Below are 19,057 nucleotides of genomic sequence, written 5' to 3' on the forward strand. Positions count from 1 at the left end.
CCTGCTACTTTCTGACCCTCCACACAGTAGGACCAAAGTCTGTCTGTATCGTAATTCCTTGTGAGGGAACACCTAAGAGAACAAAAATCTGTAATGTAGCATAGAGTCACTAGTTATAGCAGAGATACATAGTGGGAGGCAAGAAACTCGCTGTTAGCCATTAGCAGATAGGTTACTTATCATGGATCCTCATAGTTAAGATTTGTAAATTATAGGGAATTTTATTGTAAATAATCTCTAGTGTCATAAGGGGGTATGTTGCACAACATTTGAGACTGTTTTCTGGTATCAAAAAGTCACATATATTGCTTTACCTCATTTTTGTGCAAAATGTTGAAACTTTTTACAATTGTACAGTGTTCCTAGAAATTTTTATAAGAGGCCGTGATTGCCAATGAGGTTTTAGCCAGATTTGTGAATTGCAACATTTTAATGATGATGGTTTTGGTGCTATATTCATGTACTGATGGCAGTTCTGGTGCGGTGTTGCTGTACTGATGTTGGCTTTGTATTCATATACTGATGTTGCTTCTGGTGCTGTAAAGTTATTGGTTCTGATACTGTACATATGAAGCAATCTTATCATATGACGTGCTACATGGCTACTGTCACAGGGATATCGCAACATAGTGGGGTCAGATCGCAGCAGCGGGTGATGCATACTCCTGCAGTAGTTAGAACTGCTTCACCGTCCTATTAGCAGTTCTGGCTTTCATTGCTCTGTTGCTGCAAGGGTTACTACTTAGTTGGACTCCTGGAGTTTTCTGTTTTTATTGTATCAGCTGTTCTGAGTTTGCTACTCCCTGCAGGTTTAAGTACCCACCTCCTGGCTTCCTTCCTTGCCAGTGATAGTTTAAGACTTCCTGGTTTGGAGTTGAATGAGAAGTTCGGTGTTAATAGCAGGCATTTGGAGTGATTTTCAGGAGATTTCTGTGTGGAGTTGGTTTGTGCCTTTTTTCCTTATCCTTTCCCATTTGGTTTGTCCCACCTACACCTCCCCTGCTTCCCACTCAGTTGTTTTGTGAATGCATCTGTATGATTGTAATTTTCTTTAATCCCTGTCTGTTTACCCCTGTCTGTCTGGCAGAATAGTTACAAAATCTCGGCATGGAAGTGGCAGATGCCTATTGATTCCAGGCTTAGGGCCCACTGCTCCCGGCAACCCCTGTTGGAACCCAAACTTGCTTTGCCAGATAGGTTCTCTGGGGCTCGGGATAAGTTTGTGGTTTTCAGGGAAGTCTGCAAACTATATTTTAGGTTACATCCTCACGCCTTGGGTACTGAGGAACAGTGGCTGGGGATTGCAATATGTCTTCTCCAGGGTGACCTCCAAGCCTGGGCATTTTCTCTCCCATCTGATTCCCAGTCGCTTCAGATGGTCGAGAAATTTTTAATGCTCTGGGTCTTATCTATGATGACCCCAACCATGTCTCTCTGGCTAAATAACGTCAGCTTCAGCAGGGAGGTCTACGAATACTAGGTGGAATGACCCCGCACTCCATAGTCAGTTTTGTTAGGGGCTTTCTGAGAGGGTAAAAGATGCCTTTGTTCTGTATGAGACCCCGGAGGCTGCCATGTGCCTAGTTATCCAAGTGGACTGCCGTCTACATGGGAGACAAAAAGAGACACCTCAATTTTTGGGGGGAGTCAATCGAACCTAGGGCTGAATCTACCAAGGAACCTATGCAGTTGGGGAGACGACTCATTGTACTGGCCCTGCTGCAGTTCGGCGCAAAGAGGGAGTGTGTTTTTTCTGTGGTAAGAAGAGTCATTTTCTTGGTATCTGTCCATTCATACATAGCCACCGGAAAAATAAGAAGCCCGAGTTGCAGGGAGGTTAGCAACCCGGGTGTACATATTTCCTCTGTGGGTAGGAATTCTTTTCATCTACCGAGATCCATTTTGGCGAAAGTAGGATGGTAGTCTCTGCCTTTTTGATAGTGGGGCGGGGTTTAACCTGGTGGACGCCTGGTTTGTTCAGGACCAGGGTCTTGCTCCTCACAAATTGTCTAGGTCTATACCTATAATTGCGATAGATTCTGCATCCTTAAGTCAGGGGTATTTTACTCAGGTCATTCTAGGCATATGCCTGCAGGTAGGGGCCATGCACTTGGAATCAATATACTGTTATGTGCAAGAGGGCTTGCCCTCCCAGTGGTTCTTGGACTGCCGTGGCTGACGTTACACAATCCCGTGGTGGGCTGGAAGACTCGGGAGGTAGTAAGGTGGAGCGAGTACTGTAAAAAAAAAAAAGCGCTGCATGTACACCCATATAGCTAGGGTCGCTACAAGGTCTCTGCCAGAATATCTGTCTAATTTTGAGGATGTGTGCCATGAACTTCCACCTCATTGATCATATGATTGCTCCATTAATTTAATTCCTGAGGGGAAGTTGCTAAGAGCTGGCTATATAACGTTTCAGGTCCTGAGAGGTAGGCCATGAAAGACTATATCACAGAGAGTCTGGCTAAGGGTCATATCAGACACTCCTCATTTCCGTGACCTAAATCGGATTACTGTACGGGATCCATACCCTCTCCCTCTCATTCTGGATCTCTTTAATTCAGATCAATGGAGCTAAGTGGTTTTGCAAACTGGACCTTAGGGGGGCCTATAATCTCATCACTATTAAGGAGTGGAATGAGTGGAAGACTGCTTTCAATACCCCAAAGGAACACTACAAGAACTTCATTATGCCATTTGGGTTGACCAATTCTCCTAACGTTTTTCAGCACTTTGTAAATGACATTTTCCGCCATCTGGTAGGTAGATTTGTGGTAGTCTATCTGGATGACATTGATTTATTCGCCGGACCCTGAGTCACATCAGGTATCAGGTCAGAAACCATTTTTTTTTTAAATCTATGAAAGATTGATATTCTGGTAATGGCATTGACCTGGAGAATTATGTTCACAATCCATTTTTACCATACAATGAATGCTATAAAAGCAAAACCCAAATACCATAACAGAATTTCTTTTTTCGCTGCAAGTTTGTATTTCATCGCGGGGAGGGTTGCCATTTCAATTTTTGCCTAAGGCAGCAGGAAAGCTAGACTCAACCTCATTCAAGCACTCATCGAACCTCAGCGCCTAAAGCATCCCACTTGTCCAAAACATGTAAAAGCAGAGCATTCATGTTCTTTTTTAACTCATATACTGTGTCCTCCTCATTAAGGGTGCCCATGTGGAGCCCCTGAGGGTTCAGTCGCCACAGAGATGCTGCACCTCTCCCAGAGATGTGGTGTCTCCCTTCTCTCAGGTAAGATGCGAGTGCTGCACGGAACCCCAAATACCTACATCCAACACCACACTGCTCCAGGCCAGCAGGAGAGGCAAGACGCAATGTAGTTTTCTGCTGAGCCCTGACCCTGGCTAGGGTAGGGGGGAACCCAAAGGTAGGGGGAGCCAATAGTGGGTGTGGGTGGAGGAAGAAGTTCAGGGGAGCACTGATACAGTAAAGATATAATATAGAGAATCCATCTTAGGGTCGCAGTTGAGAACAGTGGTCTAACAGACCGGGAGCAGAGGCTCAGTCAGAGCTCTGTTCCACCAGTTAGGGCCTAGGATAGAGGCCCCGGAGGGGAGCCGGGAGTAGGCTCCGATCTAAAGAAAGGATCCCAGGGGGTACGGCGCGTGCAGGACGGCACCCGTACACCCTGCTCCTGCTAGGTGTCAGGAGGGATCTGTTGCTCCATTCTAATCTCCAGGGGGTCAGGTTGGTCCCGGATCCGACGTACAGGAAGGACTTCAGCATACCCGAGTGGGATTGAGAGTGGGCAGCGTAGGGCAGCGGTGAGAAGGACCAAGTGTGAAGACGGTCAAAGTAGGAACACAAGAAAGTGGGGTTCCTCCAGGCATTCCTAAGCTGCTTGAAGGAGGACTGAACCCCTGCCCAGTGAACGCAGAGCGACGAGGGAGGCCTTCACCTGTAAAGTGCACTTGTGAATTGCCTGAGAACTGTAAGTAAAACCTTGGACGACTGCATCGAACAGCCTCTGTCTGTTTCTTCACCGGCGCCATTAATCCTCACCGCACCACAACGCCCAGTGCACCATCCATCTACTTTTACACTGCCCTGAGGCCCGCTCCGCCTGTGGGGAGCTGTACCATCTTTAGCTGCCTTGACACCTGCCTCAGAGGACTGTTGCAGCGCTGGTGATCCTCACCAGACACCACAGGTGGCGTCACAAACTCTTTGAACTTTTACTAATAGTGATACCCCTTTTGTGCACTGACCGCCCGGGGCTAGCCACCGTGATATACTGCCCCAGTACAGTAAGGCCCCCGGGGGCGAGTCACCCAAGGAGATTGTATTTTCTGCCTACCCCTTGTTTCAACCGTTTTTATCTTTCACCCTACTGACAACAGATCACAATATGGCAAAGACTAAACATATTTTTGCTAAAGATCTATAAAAATTTAAGGCAAAAAAGCAATACAGCACATTACAATATGATCATTGCCCTACCATGGCCTGGGTCCATGCTTTCCTTTCTTGATACAAGTGTGATGAGACATGCGGGCATGGTGAAAAGGGAAATGGCACAGCTGGCCGCTCTCTGTCAGAACTAAAGGTTACATAAGAAGATTGTTGTCATTCTTACAAAACAACTATAGACACACACTCAGTACATCATCATAATTGATAGTATAACCTTAGCATAAGGCGTTAATATTAGAAAGCTTGGGGTCCAACTATCGGCAATCCCTCCAATCATTTGTAATAGAGGCATGGGTGTCATTCTTTTCAATATTTATATTTATTTAGCAGCTGGTTAGTTTTCGCATGCGCTTTTTTTTTTTCACTGCTGCTCAACATATTTCAGCATTGTCCCATTATAGTCAATAGAACAAAACTGCTTTAAATCAGCTGATCATAGGAAGAGCTGAGAGACAGACCACCTCCAAATCAAATTTTTTGTAATGCCAATGCTGGCATTTTCTGTATGGTCCCTCTTCAGTAGGTTGGTGTCTGAGCAACCCCTCTAGTTTGCCTACTTAGTGTGTGTGCAAGTAGTATGTTGCCGGGTCCCTGTCCTTGAGTACTGTGTTGTCTGAACCTGAACCTGTTACTGAAACCTGTGATGTCTGAACCAGAACCAGTTCCTAAACTTGTTGTCATGAGTTACCAAGGAGCCAGATGGCGCACAGCAAGACGGATGTGAAGGGAAGCACTGCCATTAGGGAAAGATTAGAGGGGAAATCCCTGAAACTTGCCCTGCCAACCCTGAGCTCCCTGATGTCCCTAGATTTCACCCCATGCAGTGATTGCATTTCAATCTCTGTCTTGCCCTCAGCACAGCCCTGGCAAGTGCACGGGGCAGCAGAAACGCTAATCCTGCTCTATAATAAAGACACAAAGGGAAACAGGCAAGGGTAACAAAAAGCAGCAATCACTCAATGCGTACCCACACTATAGAATGGTATATAAAGGGAAAGGAAGGGAGAGGCAAACCAAAACGGGAGCTAAGGAAAAGACACCAGACAAAACTTCCAAACAGGAATCTCCGGAGACGACTCTTAAAAGACTTCTCTTTCCACGGCTCACAGCTCCAAACCAATTCCAAGATATAGCAAGCTATCACTGGCAACTACCCAAACTAAGAAGTGAGTACTTATACCAAAGGGGAGTGGAGAGAATCAGAACTGCTGAGATAACTCAGGATGGAAAGCATTAGGAGACAAGCAGGAGTGTTTAACTCTTGCAACAAATGAACAAGAGAAATCTGCACAGCTAACTGGAAAGCAAAGCAGATCCAACCAGTGCAGGCGTGCGTGTAGCTAAATGTTGCGATCTTCTGACCCCTTAAATGGAGGAGACCATTCTCTGTCACGGTACGTCCGTGACACCTGTGTTGTCTGAACTACCACCTAGCTAGTGTTCTAGAATCCGTACAGTCTGTACAGGCTCCGATATCTGTTATACCAGTATACAAATCCTGTCCTGCCAGCGATTCAGAGTTCTTGTCTGTCACTGTGATCCTGACCCCTTGGGTAAGCTACAGCAGTACCGGAGGCTGCCCAGGAGTGGTAACTGGTGGCTACCTGCAGCGCAAGCCTAACTTCACCATCAGGAGCTCTAGCTAAGACCAGGTAGCAGCTTAGCCATGCCCCCCACGATCCACGCATGTGACAGTTTTCACAGGCCATAGACCCCGCTGATCCCAATGCTGTCTCGCACTGGAAGTTGTACCAAGAGATAGCCCAAGATCAGCAGGAAAAAATTCTGTCCTATCTGTGGACAGTGAAACCCATCTGGAAGCACTGACGGCGGATTTTTTATCCACTCCAGCTCAAGTTGCAGCAACTGCGGCAGTGACTACTCATCCTACAACTTGTGTTCCAGGAGCTAATCCTTGTCTGTCTGCTCCGCCACGTTACGATGGTGTCACGCAGTGTGAGAGAAAGACTAAGTGCACAAAGATGGGAAGAGGGGGAGGAAGCCCAAACACTAGGGAAAGGGACTCCCTAGGCTGATCTGATAACACCCTGACTCCCCTAATGTCCCTAAATAGGTTCCACACCTATTGCTGAGCAGGAAACCTAATCCCTGACTGCCTCTAGTGATAGGCCCTAGGTAGGAAGGGGACGGAGTGTGCACTAGTCAGCCCCCACTGCAACTAAAGACAAACAGGTAAACTGACAAGGGAAACACTTAGCTTGAGAAGACACCAGAAAAAACACGCCAACTATCCTCCAAGGGAACTCCAAGAAGACACTAGACGACTACTAGTACTTCAAAACCTGGACAGAGGAAAATAGAGCTATCACGGGCGACTCTCTGGAGAGACTGAAGGTATTTAAACATCCAGCAAGGGTGTGTCAATTAGCAGCAGAAGGTGGAGGCCACTGCTAGGTCCTAGAGGGAGAAGGATATCACTACACCACAGAGATGAAAAGATCAAGAAGGTGCTTGCAGAGCCTAGCACAATGACTTTCTACAGTTGGATCCAGAACGACTGTCTGTCACACCTGACACACCCGTGACAGATGGGGATCATAAACAGTGCCGTGGGTTCCTAAATCAGTGCATGCCGCACTATGAACTATTGGCCCATCAATTTCCCTCTGATCGGGCTAAAGTGAGATCCCTAATGTCTCACCTAGCAGGAGAGGCCCTAGCATGGCTCAACCCCTTGTGGGAGAGATGGGACCCTGTGACCTCAGATCTACAGGCCTTCCTGGTGGCTTTCCATAAAGTCTTCAATGAGCCGGGATTTGGGGGGAGCACAATTTTTCACGGCTGCAGGCATATGGGGGGTCTCGAGTACTTAAGGCGTCAAGTACTCTCGTGGTGGCTTGCATGGGGTCCTTGAAGTTGGTTACAAATTGGTATGGGAGTGTCCACAGGACATGGATCCCTCGGTTATATGTGTGGTATCGGGGTTTGGTGATTGGTGGGACTTAAAACAAATGAATGTCGAGTCCCGGGTGTGGCGGTTTCAAACCGTTTGGACCCCCCCACGGTCCGGGGGGTTCTTGGTGCTGGACTGGTGGTGTGCGGCTGGGAGCAAGTGGACTTGTCTCATTGGGATCACTGGACCCTTCTTAGCTTCAAGGACCTTAACGTGTCTTTATGTATATCCATATGCAACACGTTTTAATAAAGGCCACTGCGGCCAATTGCATCTAAGCCATGGCGTCTGTCGTCTTTGAGCTTTGAGGGAGGGGGGATAGAGGTGAAATGACCAACACATCTTGAATTGATGATAATGTCATGTGTTCTCTTGAGCACTAAGCGCACACTTGCAAGCTGTTTGGCTCTTGCAAGATGTATAGCATTCTAAAGCTGACTAGATCGCTTGATATGGCCACCTTCAAAATCCCAGCGCTACTCTCATAATGCAAAAGCAAAGGTGCCTCTGCTAGCAGTATCAAAGAGCGTACAGTTAGGATCAGTGGGGCGTCCATGCCGCTGGTCTGAACTGTCAAGCTTCAAGGGCACACCACCTTCTGGCAAGCAAGAAGCCAGAAGGTAGAGGGGTTGTGTATTCCAGAAGATAGATGAGCATGCCCCTTTAATAGTTTATCCTAAAGATAAACTGTTTTATAAGACTGGATTAAAATTAAGCAGATTAAAGATTTTTTTTAAAAAAAAGTTACCTAATCCAGATATTTGTTTTTGCCTTTCTCTGTGTTTCTGAAAAGAAAATGTTTTCATATTATTCACCAGAATTAAGTGATGGAATAAAAAAGGTTAGAGCTCCAGTATTAGAAAACCAATGCTTAATATATAACAGGCAACTTCACATTTTAAAGGTGGTAATTTAATTGCTATAGTCTCCTGAAACCCCTTTCATTCTGCCTTAAAGGGAATCTGTCACCGGGTTTGTGCTACCCCATCTGAGAGCAGCATAATGTAGGGGCAGAGACCCTGATTCCAGTGATGTGTCACTTACTGGCCTGCTTGCTGTAGTTTTGATAAAATCACTGTTTTATCTGCTGATGATTTACCAGTTCTCTGGATTCTGACCTCTCTATAACCCTACCCACATCACTGATTGACAGCTTTCTGTATACACTGTGCATATGCAGAAAGTTGCCAATCTGTAGATTGTGAGCTCTCGCAGGCATGGTCCTCGCTCCTCCTGTACCAGTTGCCATCACGTTTTGTTAAAGATCATTGTAATTGTTCATCTATGTATACCCCTTTTTTCACATGTAAAGCGCCATGGAATAAATGGCACTGTTAATAAATAATAATAATAATCAGGGCTATGCAGAGTTCATCAATATGGAGGACTACATGGCAACAGGTTTATTAGTCCTCTATCCTCTAGTGATAATCTCCTACTGATAAAACTGTGATTTTATCAAAACTACAGCAAGCAGATGAGTAAGTGACATATTGCTGTAATCAGGGTCTCTCACTCTAAAAAATGCTGCTCTTGGATTAGGTGACAAACACCTGATAGATTCCGATTGGTAATCATTAACTCACTAAAGAATTAATCTCAGGTTGTCTTGTGTGGTGTTGAGCAGCACACAGTTCTCCAGTTTCCATGTTGCTGGGGGCAGGCACTCCTCTTTGAGTGACAGTTCTGGTTCAGTAGCTTCCTCCTACTACTGAGCTTATGCTACTAAGACACATTGCTTGTTCTGAAATCTACATTGTTATCACTTAATTAATTTGCATATAGAAACAGTGGGTTCGAACAAGCTCAAGTGAAAACAAACTGCCAATGGTGTGAGCAGGGGTTTGTGATATTACAGGACTGATAGCAGGTCGGGAACTGAGAGGGGCAAGTATGGAGGTGAGCATCTAACTGTGGTATCAAAATCAGTGGGCTGGAGAAAAGTGTCAAGAGTTAACTCCTCAGCTTGAAATGTAGACAGTAGACACTGACTGAGTATTCTTGGCCTAGCATTGGTTGTCAGTCTCCTTGGAAACAAACTGTAACCAATGTAAAACAAAAGCTCTCATAGAAGGAGAATGACAGGAGATAAAAAGAGGAAGTCAATTGCAAACTTGCATATTTTCATGTATTCTAACTAACTATACCATAACATAAGACTAACCCTTTAAAACAAATATTACTATTAACATAAAAATATCTAAAACTTTATAAAATGTATAAAAGACATAGAAAATATGTAGAAATAAGGACTTATCTCATAATATGTCTGTTTTAGTAAGTGCTTATATGTCCTATTAACCAACAATGCTGGAATTTCTTTCTAAACAGTCTGCATTGTGTTGTACCTCTTCATAAACAAATTAACAACTCAATCCATAAACAAATTACCAACTGGGTGTTACATTTTCTTTATCAATAAAGTATTCCTCTACACAGTCTAATAATGTCTGGATAAAGTCAGGCTTGTGCAGTGACACATTCTTTGAAATATTATGCAATACCTTTTTTAGTGTGTTTTATATTTCCGCAATGAATTAGAGGAATTGTAGCAACGTATAGTTGTCAGAAAACTTGCTTCAGAGTTGTTATTTCATAGGGAATAGAAACATTTGCTAAATCAGAAATTTCAGAACAAGTAGTCTAATTACTCTATAATAATTAATTCAGCTTTAAAAAGGTTATTCCCGCAATCACATACTTTTTCAAAAAGCACAATAAATGCATACTTATTGTTAGTATACAGACTAAGCCCAACATAATGTTTGTGAATTCCTGTACATTTTTTCATATCTATCTGACGCTCTTTGCACCCAGCTTCACATAGCAGAATAAAAGGTCCTATTTTAATCAGTTAGATCTACATTTCCCAGCGGCACTTGTTTCTCCTCAGTGCTGCAGACCCTCTTCCTCCCTCTCCTGTGTGCTCCTGAATAGCCACATTTTTCTGAGTTATCATCAAACTAATTTAAATGTTTAAATCACCTCCTGCTTCTATCTAATCTCTGATCTACTCTCTGAACAGCACCCTGCCTCACCGATTTTATGTTCCGCCATTTACATCAGGATAGCTGATTATGTGACTTTACATTGTTAGCTGGTTTCTAGCAGAAATCCACTCTCCTGCACTTCACCACCACAGAGCTTGCAATAGCTGGGTGGTGCAGATTTGAGCTGTGTTTGTTGTCTGCAATTGAGAGATCAGTGAAGTGAAACTACATATACCATTTCATCAATGCATTTGACAGAGGATTATCATTTGCCATATACATCAACAGAGCAGCATTTGAAGTTTCAGAAAAGATTAAATCAGGCTGACAGTCTACAGTCTATTGTACATGAGAATATAGTGCACAGAAGAATAGAGAATACTCTATAGGTAGAATACATTCCATGTCAGTGATGTAGGCAGAACAGAGCTATGCTGGCAGGAAGTCAGCAGGGAGAGACTGTTACAATACTCGCGTAGTGCTGCTGGAGTCTAGTGCCCAAAGGAGCACGAGCAGGAACAGTAAGCGGTTATAGATGTTCTTGGAGAAAGCAAAGGTTGTTGAAAAACAATTCAGAGATAAATGAGAACAGTCTGGGTAATAAAGTTCAGGAGCTGGAGACTGGAGCTAGACTAACAGCTAGACACAATACTCAAGCAATGAGTGAGAGATCCATGTGGCTTTAAGTAGGCCCAAACAGGAAACAAGATGGATTCCACAGGTTCAGAATCTGCCATCTTAGTAAAGGGCAATTGCAGAACACAAAGGCAGTTTCCAGTGGTAAAAAGTGAAATTGCAGCACAATTATTAAGGTGAACCATAGCAACCATTAGTGGTCAAACTGTAACAGGACAATATGAATCCTGACATTACACCCCCTTTCAACAGCGGCCTCTGGACGATGCTTGGCTTGGTTTATGTGGGTATTTTTAGTGAAACTCTTTAAGCAGTCGAGGAGCATTGATATTTTCTACAGGTTCCCATGAATTATCTTGAGGATTGTACTCTTGCCACTTTGTCAATAAATAGACTACTGTGTGTCAATTTATTTTGTATTCATTATTTAGCCTTAGCCTGTATGGGGGGACTACTTTATGGCCATTATCCTATGTGGAGGGACAACTGATGGAATCATACTGTATGTGGGGAACTACTGTGGAGGCCTTATTTTTGTGTGGGGGGACTACTGTGAGGGCCATTCTACTGTGTGGGGGGTGCTGTATGTAGGATGCTGCAGAGGTAATTATGCTGTGTGTGAGGTGTGCTGTGGGGACAATTATAATGTGTGAGGAGTGCTGCATAGGCCATCATACTGTGTGCAGAGGTGCTACAGAAGCCATTATAACGTGTGTGGTGGGCTAATGCAAGGTCATCTTACTGTGTCTGGGGGACTACTGCAGGGCCATCATACTGTGTGTGGGGGAGCTACTGTGGGGTCCTCATACTGTGTGGGGGGGGACTGCTGTGGGATCATTATTGTGTGTGTCGGGTAAACTACTGTGGGATCATCATACAGTGTGGGGTTGGACTACTGTGGAGGCATCACACTATGTGTGGGGGCAGTAGAGCCATCATGTGTGGGGGTTGTGAGGGCGGAGGATATTGGGGCATCAGGGAACATTATTTTTATGGGATACTCAGGGGACAGTATTAAACGTTAAATTGGCATATAAGAAGCATTACTGACTAGGTACCTACAGAGGCCATTCATTTTTTCTTGGTGGCAATTTTACCACTTATAGGGAACATATAACGCATGTGGATCGTGGACCCACTGCGCCACAGACCAGGGAGAGACTCTTCATCTGGTTGGAGGACTTTTATCTCTCCAGATATTGGAGAATTCTTCAGAGTGAGCACTGGCTGCAGGAACGCCAGAAGCAGCCAACACCGAAGGGAAATACCAAGCATATGACCATAAACGATGAAGATTGGTGATTTCGCAGAAGACTCACTTACATGATTAGTATAAGAGAATTCTGCCCAGGGTAACAGCTTGACCCAGTTGTTATGGTGCACATTCGCGAAATGCCACAGAAAGTTGGATAGGAATTGGTTGACTCTCTCCACCTGGGGATGGCATGCATATGAAAAGTCCAAGTTCACATTTAACAGTTTACAAATAGCTCTCCAGAACCTGGAGGGGAACTGGACGCCCCTGTCAGACACAATGTGAAAAGACGGAAGATGTACTGTATAAACCTCTCAGCGAGCTCGGCAGCAGACAGAAGACTAGGCAGTGGAATAAAGTGAGCCATTTTCGAGAAGCAGCCTACCATGATACAGATAACAGAACCAAAGGACATAGGGAGGTCCATAATAAAGTCCATTGTGATGTGCCTCCAGAGTCCAGATGTTGGGATTAGCACCCTTGCAGATCATCGCAGAAATGGGAGCCGTCCGGGATGAGAAATGAGGAATAAACTGGAGTTAATAATTGGCAAATCCTAGAAACCACTGAATAGCTTTAACGCCTTAGTGCCCCACTTAGTGCCCCATAATAATGACTAACTATTAGTGTTGAGCGAGCGTGTGCGGTTAACCCTTTCAGCGAGCACGCTCGGGTGCTTGCCGAGTATCTGCAGCGTTCTTGGCATCTATGTTAGTGCTGCCGCGGCTGCATGTGTCATGGCTGTTAAACAGCCGTGACACCTGCAGGGATTGCCTGTTTGTTATGCAATCCCTGCATGTGACACAGCTGTTTAACAGCCATGACACATGTAGTCGCGGCGGCACTAAAATAGATGCCGAGCACGCTGCAGATACTCAGCGAGCAACCGAACATGCTCGCCGAAAGGGTTAACAACACACGCTCGCTCAACACTAATAGTTAGTCATTATTATGTGGTGCACTAAGGGGAGCACTGCTACCATGTCACACCACAGGTCCAGATATAGGGACAAATTAGGAAGTATCAGCTCAGCATTGGGGTATCAGCAGATTGGAGAGTTTGTGTAGGTTGGGAATAGGTGGGGATGGTGCTGGAAATGTGCAAAGTCAAATGTATCTTTGTTGCGAACTCTACAGACAAGTCATGGTTGGAGTTGTCATGGCGTATGGGCTGAATGGAAATGATGGGAAAACTGAACAATTGCATCAGAAAGACTGTCACCTCTAAGTCATTATCTATAACTATATTGTAATCTCTTTGTGTGTTCTGCAGAACTGGTGTCTACCATTATATGGTGTAGTAGATCGGCTCACTTGGTTGCACATAGAGGTATACAGGAACACAGTCTCTTTTAAATTCTTCTTAGATTTATTAGACAGGCAGCATGAACAATGGGAAGTAAAACAAACATAGCCCTTTGAGCAAAAAACAGGAAAACAAAGTGGTGATACCAAACACAATCCTTGTGGTAGCGGGGATCCACCCGCTCAGAGTCCAGCAAACACAGGGTTCAGATTAGCACAGAACACAAGTCTCCTGTCTGGAGAATGCCTCTCCAGATACACTGAACACTGAATGCCTCAGCAGGCCGAGTATTTAAACCTCAGACTATACCCTGAGGTGGAGATATGGTGAATGACCTCCCACCCTTCCCAATGGTCATTCACAAAAAACACTCCCTTTTAAAAAGGAGGTTTAACCCTCTCAGCAAATAACATGCTGGAGAAAACTTCATGGTTTCAATTCACGGAAGCTAATAGCCTCCGTGAAACATATCTTCCCTCTAAAACACCAAATGTATACACACCAGTGTATTTGTCACAATGGTTAACGTATGATGTCTTCATTTTTGTATAGTGTTTTTTTTTCAGTAATCACAAAGTCATCTGTTTAGGTTCCTCTGCTGAGGACTCCATTCAGATGTGACCCCCCCCTCCCCCCCCCTCCTTGTGCTGAACCCCTAGCTATGCCTCTGGACCCCAGGCTTAAAAATCCAGGAATTTCACAGATAATGCTAGTCCTTAATTTCCAGTGTAGTGTCCAAGGTTAGACAGGCAGAGAGACCTTTGTGATATCCTGTGACCAAAGGTCTTTCACCCAGTGGTAGCATGGAATGTCTGCAGATGAGGAAGCATAATAAGTCCTCTATAGGAGCGTATGTGTGTTACTGTATATACTGATGTGTGTGTTATATACTGATGTGAGTGTTGGTTACATACTGATATGTGTTTGTTATACTGATGTGTGTTGTGTTTTTCACAGATAGATGTTTGTCATACACTGATTGGTGTGTGCGTTACATACTGTGTGTATGTATGTAACATACATGGTGTGTGTTTAATATGAAGTGTGCGTGCGGTATCCACATGTATAAATACTGACACTGCAGACAAGAGCTTGTCAGCAATCAAACAAACTACCAAAATGATGTTCATTCATCAGGTGATTGGATCATTTATACAGTGCTGGCCAAAAGTATTGGCACCCCGGCAATTCTGTCAGATAATACTCAGTTTCTTCCTGAAAATGATTGCAATCGCAAATTCTTTGGTATTATTCTCTTCATTTAATTTACTTGCAAGGAAAAAGCACAAAAGAGAATGAAGCAAAAATCAAATCATTGATCATTTCACACAAAACTCCAAAAATGGGCCAGACAAAAGTATTGGCACCCTCAGCCTAATACTTGGTTGCACAACCTTTAGCCAAAATAACTGCGAACAACCGCTTCAGGGAACCATCAATGAGTTTCTTACAATGCTCTGCTGGAATTGTAGACCATTCTTCTTTGGCAAACTGCTCCAGGTCCCTGATATTTGAAGGGTGCCTTCTCCAAACTGCCATTTTGAGATCTCTCCACAGGTGTTCTATGGGATTCAGGTCTGGACTCATTGCTGGCCACCTTAGAAATCTCCAGTGCTTTCTCTAAAACCATTTTATAGTGCTTTTGGAAGTGTGTTTTGGGTCATTGTCCTGCTGGAAGACCCATGACCTCTGAGGGAGACCCAGCTTTCTCACACTGGGCCCAACATTATGCTGCAAAATTTGTTGGTAGTCTTCAGACTTCATAATGCCATGCACATGGTCAAGCAGTCCAGTGCCAGAGGCAGCGAAGCAACCCCAAAACATCAGGGAACCTCCGCCATGTTTGACTGTAGGGATCGTGTTCTTTTATTTGAATGCCTCTTTTTTTTTTCCTGTACACTCTATGTTGATGCTTTTTCCCAAAAAGCTCTACTTTTGTCTCATCTGACCAGAGAACATTCTTCCAGAACGTTTTAGGCTTTCTCAGGTAAGTTTTGGCAAACTCCAGCCTGGCTTTTTTATGTCTCGGGGTAAGAAGTGGGGTCTTCCTGGGTATCCTACCATACAGTCCCTTTTCATTCAGACGCCGACGGATAGTACGGGTTGACACTGTTGTACCCTCGGACTGCAGGGCAGCTTGAACTTGTTTGGATGTTAGTCGAGGTTCTTTATCCACCATCCGCACAATCTTGCGTTGAAATCTCTCGTCAATTTTTCTTTTCCGTCCACATCTAGGGAGGTTAGCCACAGTGCCATGGGCTTTAAACTTCTTGAGGACACTGCGCACGGAAGACACAGGAACATTCAGGTCTTTGGAGATGGACTTGTAGCCTTGAGATTGCTCATGCTTCCTCACAATTTGGTTTCTCAAGTCCTCAGACAGTACTTTGGTCTTCTTTCTTTTCTCCATGCTCAATGTGGTACACACAAGGACACAGGACAGAGGTTGAGTCAACTTTAATCCATGTTAACTGGCTGCAAGTGTGATTTAGTTATTGCCAACACCTGTTAGGTGCCACAGGTAAGTTACAGGTGCTGTTAATTACACGAATTAGAGAAGCATCACATGATTTTTCAAAGGGTACCAATACTTTTGTCCACCCCCTTTTTTAGGTTTGGTGTGGAATTATATCCAATTTGGCTTTAGGACAATTCTTTTTGTGTGTTTTTCATTGAAGACAAATTAAATGAAGAGAATAATACCAACGAATTTGTGATTGCAATCATTTTCAGGAAGAAACTGAGTATTATCTGACAGAATTGCAGGGATGCCAATACTTTTGGCCAGCACTGTATTAGAATAAAAATCATTCTCTGCAGCACATCACCCAGTGAAAACAGATGTGCTGCCGATAACATGATATATATGGGGACAAAACGATTATTAGCCATCCTTCTTGTAGCGCCGACGTCCCTGCCCTCTGCTAGGCAGGGACGCTGTTCCCCTCACCTCCCTGCTCCGTGCCCGGCATCCTCCTCCCGCTCTGCTGGCAGCGCGCGCTCCTTCCCGGCCACTGTGCTTAGGGCGCGCGCGCTCTCCCTCCCTCTTAAAGGGGCCGCGCGCGCCGTCCTAAGGAGTCCCCGGCCAATGGCCGGAGGACTTCACCATATATAAGGCACCTCCTCCAAAATGGAGGTGCCCGAGCAATGTTGTTGCACTGTTCACTACTCTGCTTCAGCCCTCAGGTCCCGTTGCCAGTTACCTGCCAGATACCTGCCAGATTCCTGCCAGCTTGCTGTCTTATTCCTGCCTGATATTCTGCTACCTGCCTGCTAGCCTGAGGTCCGACGGTCTGCCTTACAACTCCTGTCAGTCTGTCTAAGGACCAGCTTGCCCGCTCACCTGGGAGCGCACATCAGCTACCTGCCTGCTTGCCTGAGGTCCGACGGTCTGCCTTCCAACTCCTGTCAGTCTGTCTATGGACCAGCTTGCCCGCTCACCTGGGAGCGCACATCTGCTACCTGCCTGCTAGCCTACCTGGAGGCTCCGCCGTCACGTGCTGTGACTACCTGCCTGTCCAGTGACTCCTGCCCGCTCACCTGGGAGCGCTCATCTGCTGCCTGTCTGCTAGCCTACCTGGAGGCTCTGCCGTCACGTGCTGTGACCACCCGCCTGTCCAGAGACTTCTGCCCGCTCACCTGGGAGCGCTCATCTGCCGCCTGTCTGTTGGTCTTCCTGGAGGCTCCGCCGTCACATGCTGTGACCACCCGGTTATCCAGAGACTCTCGCCTGCTCACCTGGGAGCTCACGTCTACCATCAGCCGCCACAGGTCGTACCAACCCTTTACCCAGAGACTGCCCCGGTCACTTGCCGTGACCATCTGCCCGTTCATCCTGAGACTGCCCCGGTCACTTGCCGTGACCTCCTGCCCGTTCTTCCAGAGACTGTCCCGGTCACCTGCTGTGACTGCCTGCCTGGTCGCCACCAGCTCCCTTACAAGGACCGCCCCCTTGTATAGTAGCTCAGAGGTTCCGCCTCCCAGACCCGTTACACTTCTACTCCCATCAACCTATTTAAAAAGGTCGGTAAACAAGTGCTGAATAACTACAGCTTGAATATAGTTGATTGGCACTTGTATAGCGGTCTGTAATCAGCTTGTTTAAATGAACCCTAAATGTTTTTGTGTGTACAATGTTAGCATTTGGAACCCCTACTTTTAATTCTTGACCGGGGCCCCACTTACTCTAAAACTGGCCCGACCATCATTCAGTCTGAATTAAAAAACAGCTCACATCCAACTTTGTCAAAGCAAGATCGACTACCAGCTCTCAGAAATATGAGGTTACAGCTGCTTTTAAAGTGGGGAACACTCAGCGCAGTTAGAGACCAGGCAGGCACGGGAAGATGGTGCTGCAGCTTATAGTACATTTATTTTACTTCCATATAGGAATTCGATTGTATATGTCTGGGGTATACATTCAGTGACCGTTCCAAATGATCCTGCCAGATATAATAAGAAGAAGAATTTTGGCTAATGTTTTAAAGAGGACTTGTCACCAGGACAAAAGCTCTTATTTTATTACTCCTGAGAGTATTCAGTTTGTTTGTTTTTTCAAATCCACCGTACAGTTCCAGAGATTGTAGAATTATTTTGTGATTATTTTTATGGTCCTTTTATGTGTTGCTCACATGATTCTCTGGAGGCATGTCTTTAGGCGGTTTTGCATTAGTACCCCATTAGACACTCTCCTTTGGTTAAGACTAGTGACGATCGAACACTAAAATGCTTGAGTGCTCGGTACTCGAATCCGACCTGGACTCTTGGACCCGCTTGACTTGAATACCAAGTATAACGGAAGTCAATGGGAAACTCAAGCATTTTTCCTGCAGACCCTACCAGGAGTGCTGGGGGCCGGAAAAACTCTGAAATAGAAGGAAACAGCATTCAACCACGCTGCACAATTAAGCAAATGTAAATTCAAAATGAAGATTCACTGCTCCCCACTTCCACCTCTCGGCACCAGTAAATATTTTTAGGATCCAGATTACTCATACCTGTCTGCCTTGCCTTCACTGAATATCAAAAATAGGGGAGACCTCACATTTTTTTTTAGGGTACCCCAACGTTTTTGATAACCAGCAAAGGCAAAGCAAACAGCTTTAAGCTGACATTATCAGGCTGGGAAGGTCCATGGTTATCTGGCCCTTCTTAGCCTAAAAATATCAACTAAATATGGGAGGGGGGACCCCACATCATTTTTTTAAATTTATTTAATACGTTAAAAGGAATCTGTCATGTGATCTTTTTGTACTAAACTAATGATATCCTGAAATATGGCTTAAGCAGCCCTTTCAGGATATGCAACTTGTATTGCTCTCATTGTCTCCGGTTTTCTTGTTGTAAGCATCGGAGAAGTGAGAGTCACTTGCTGCTCAGTTAAGTAGATGTAAATTCAAAATGAATATTGACTGCTCCCCACCCCACCTCTGAGCGCCGAGTCAGTGATAGTAAAAATTTTCTCAGGTGCCAAGAGGTGGGCAGGAGGAGAGTACGCCGACCATCGTGTCACC

General features: G+C 45.1%; 1 protein-coding gene across 2 annotated transcripts in view; it reads right to left on the bottom strand.

Moving 5' to 3' along the window:
- Positions 1 to 19,057, bottom strand: part of F12 (coagulation factor XII) — an 87,163-nt gene that overhangs the window by 58,435 nt on the left and 9,671 nt on the right. For both annotated transcript variants that reach the window (XM_073651174.1, XM_073651175.1), the window contains exons 2-4: positions 8,106 to 8,142; positions 4,471 to 4,570; positions 2 to 72 (exon numbers count right to left, since the gene is read on the bottom strand). In XM_073651174.1, coding sequence (XP_073507275.1) covers positions 2 to 72; positions 4,471 to 4,570; positions 8,106 to 8,142 — 208 coding nt within the window. The remainder of the gene's footprint in view (position 1; positions 73 to 4,470; positions 4,571 to 8,105; positions 8,143 to 19,057) is intronic.

This window comes from Phyllobates terribilis, unplaced genomic scaffold, assembly GCF_046119375.1.
Source record: "Phyllobates terribilis strain yellow unplaced genomic scaffold, ASM4611937v1 Scaffold_11__3_contigs__length_659146591, whole genome shotgun sequence".
NCBI lineage: Eukaryota > Metazoa > Chordata > Amphibia > Anura > Dendrobatidae > Phyllobates > Phyllobates terribilis.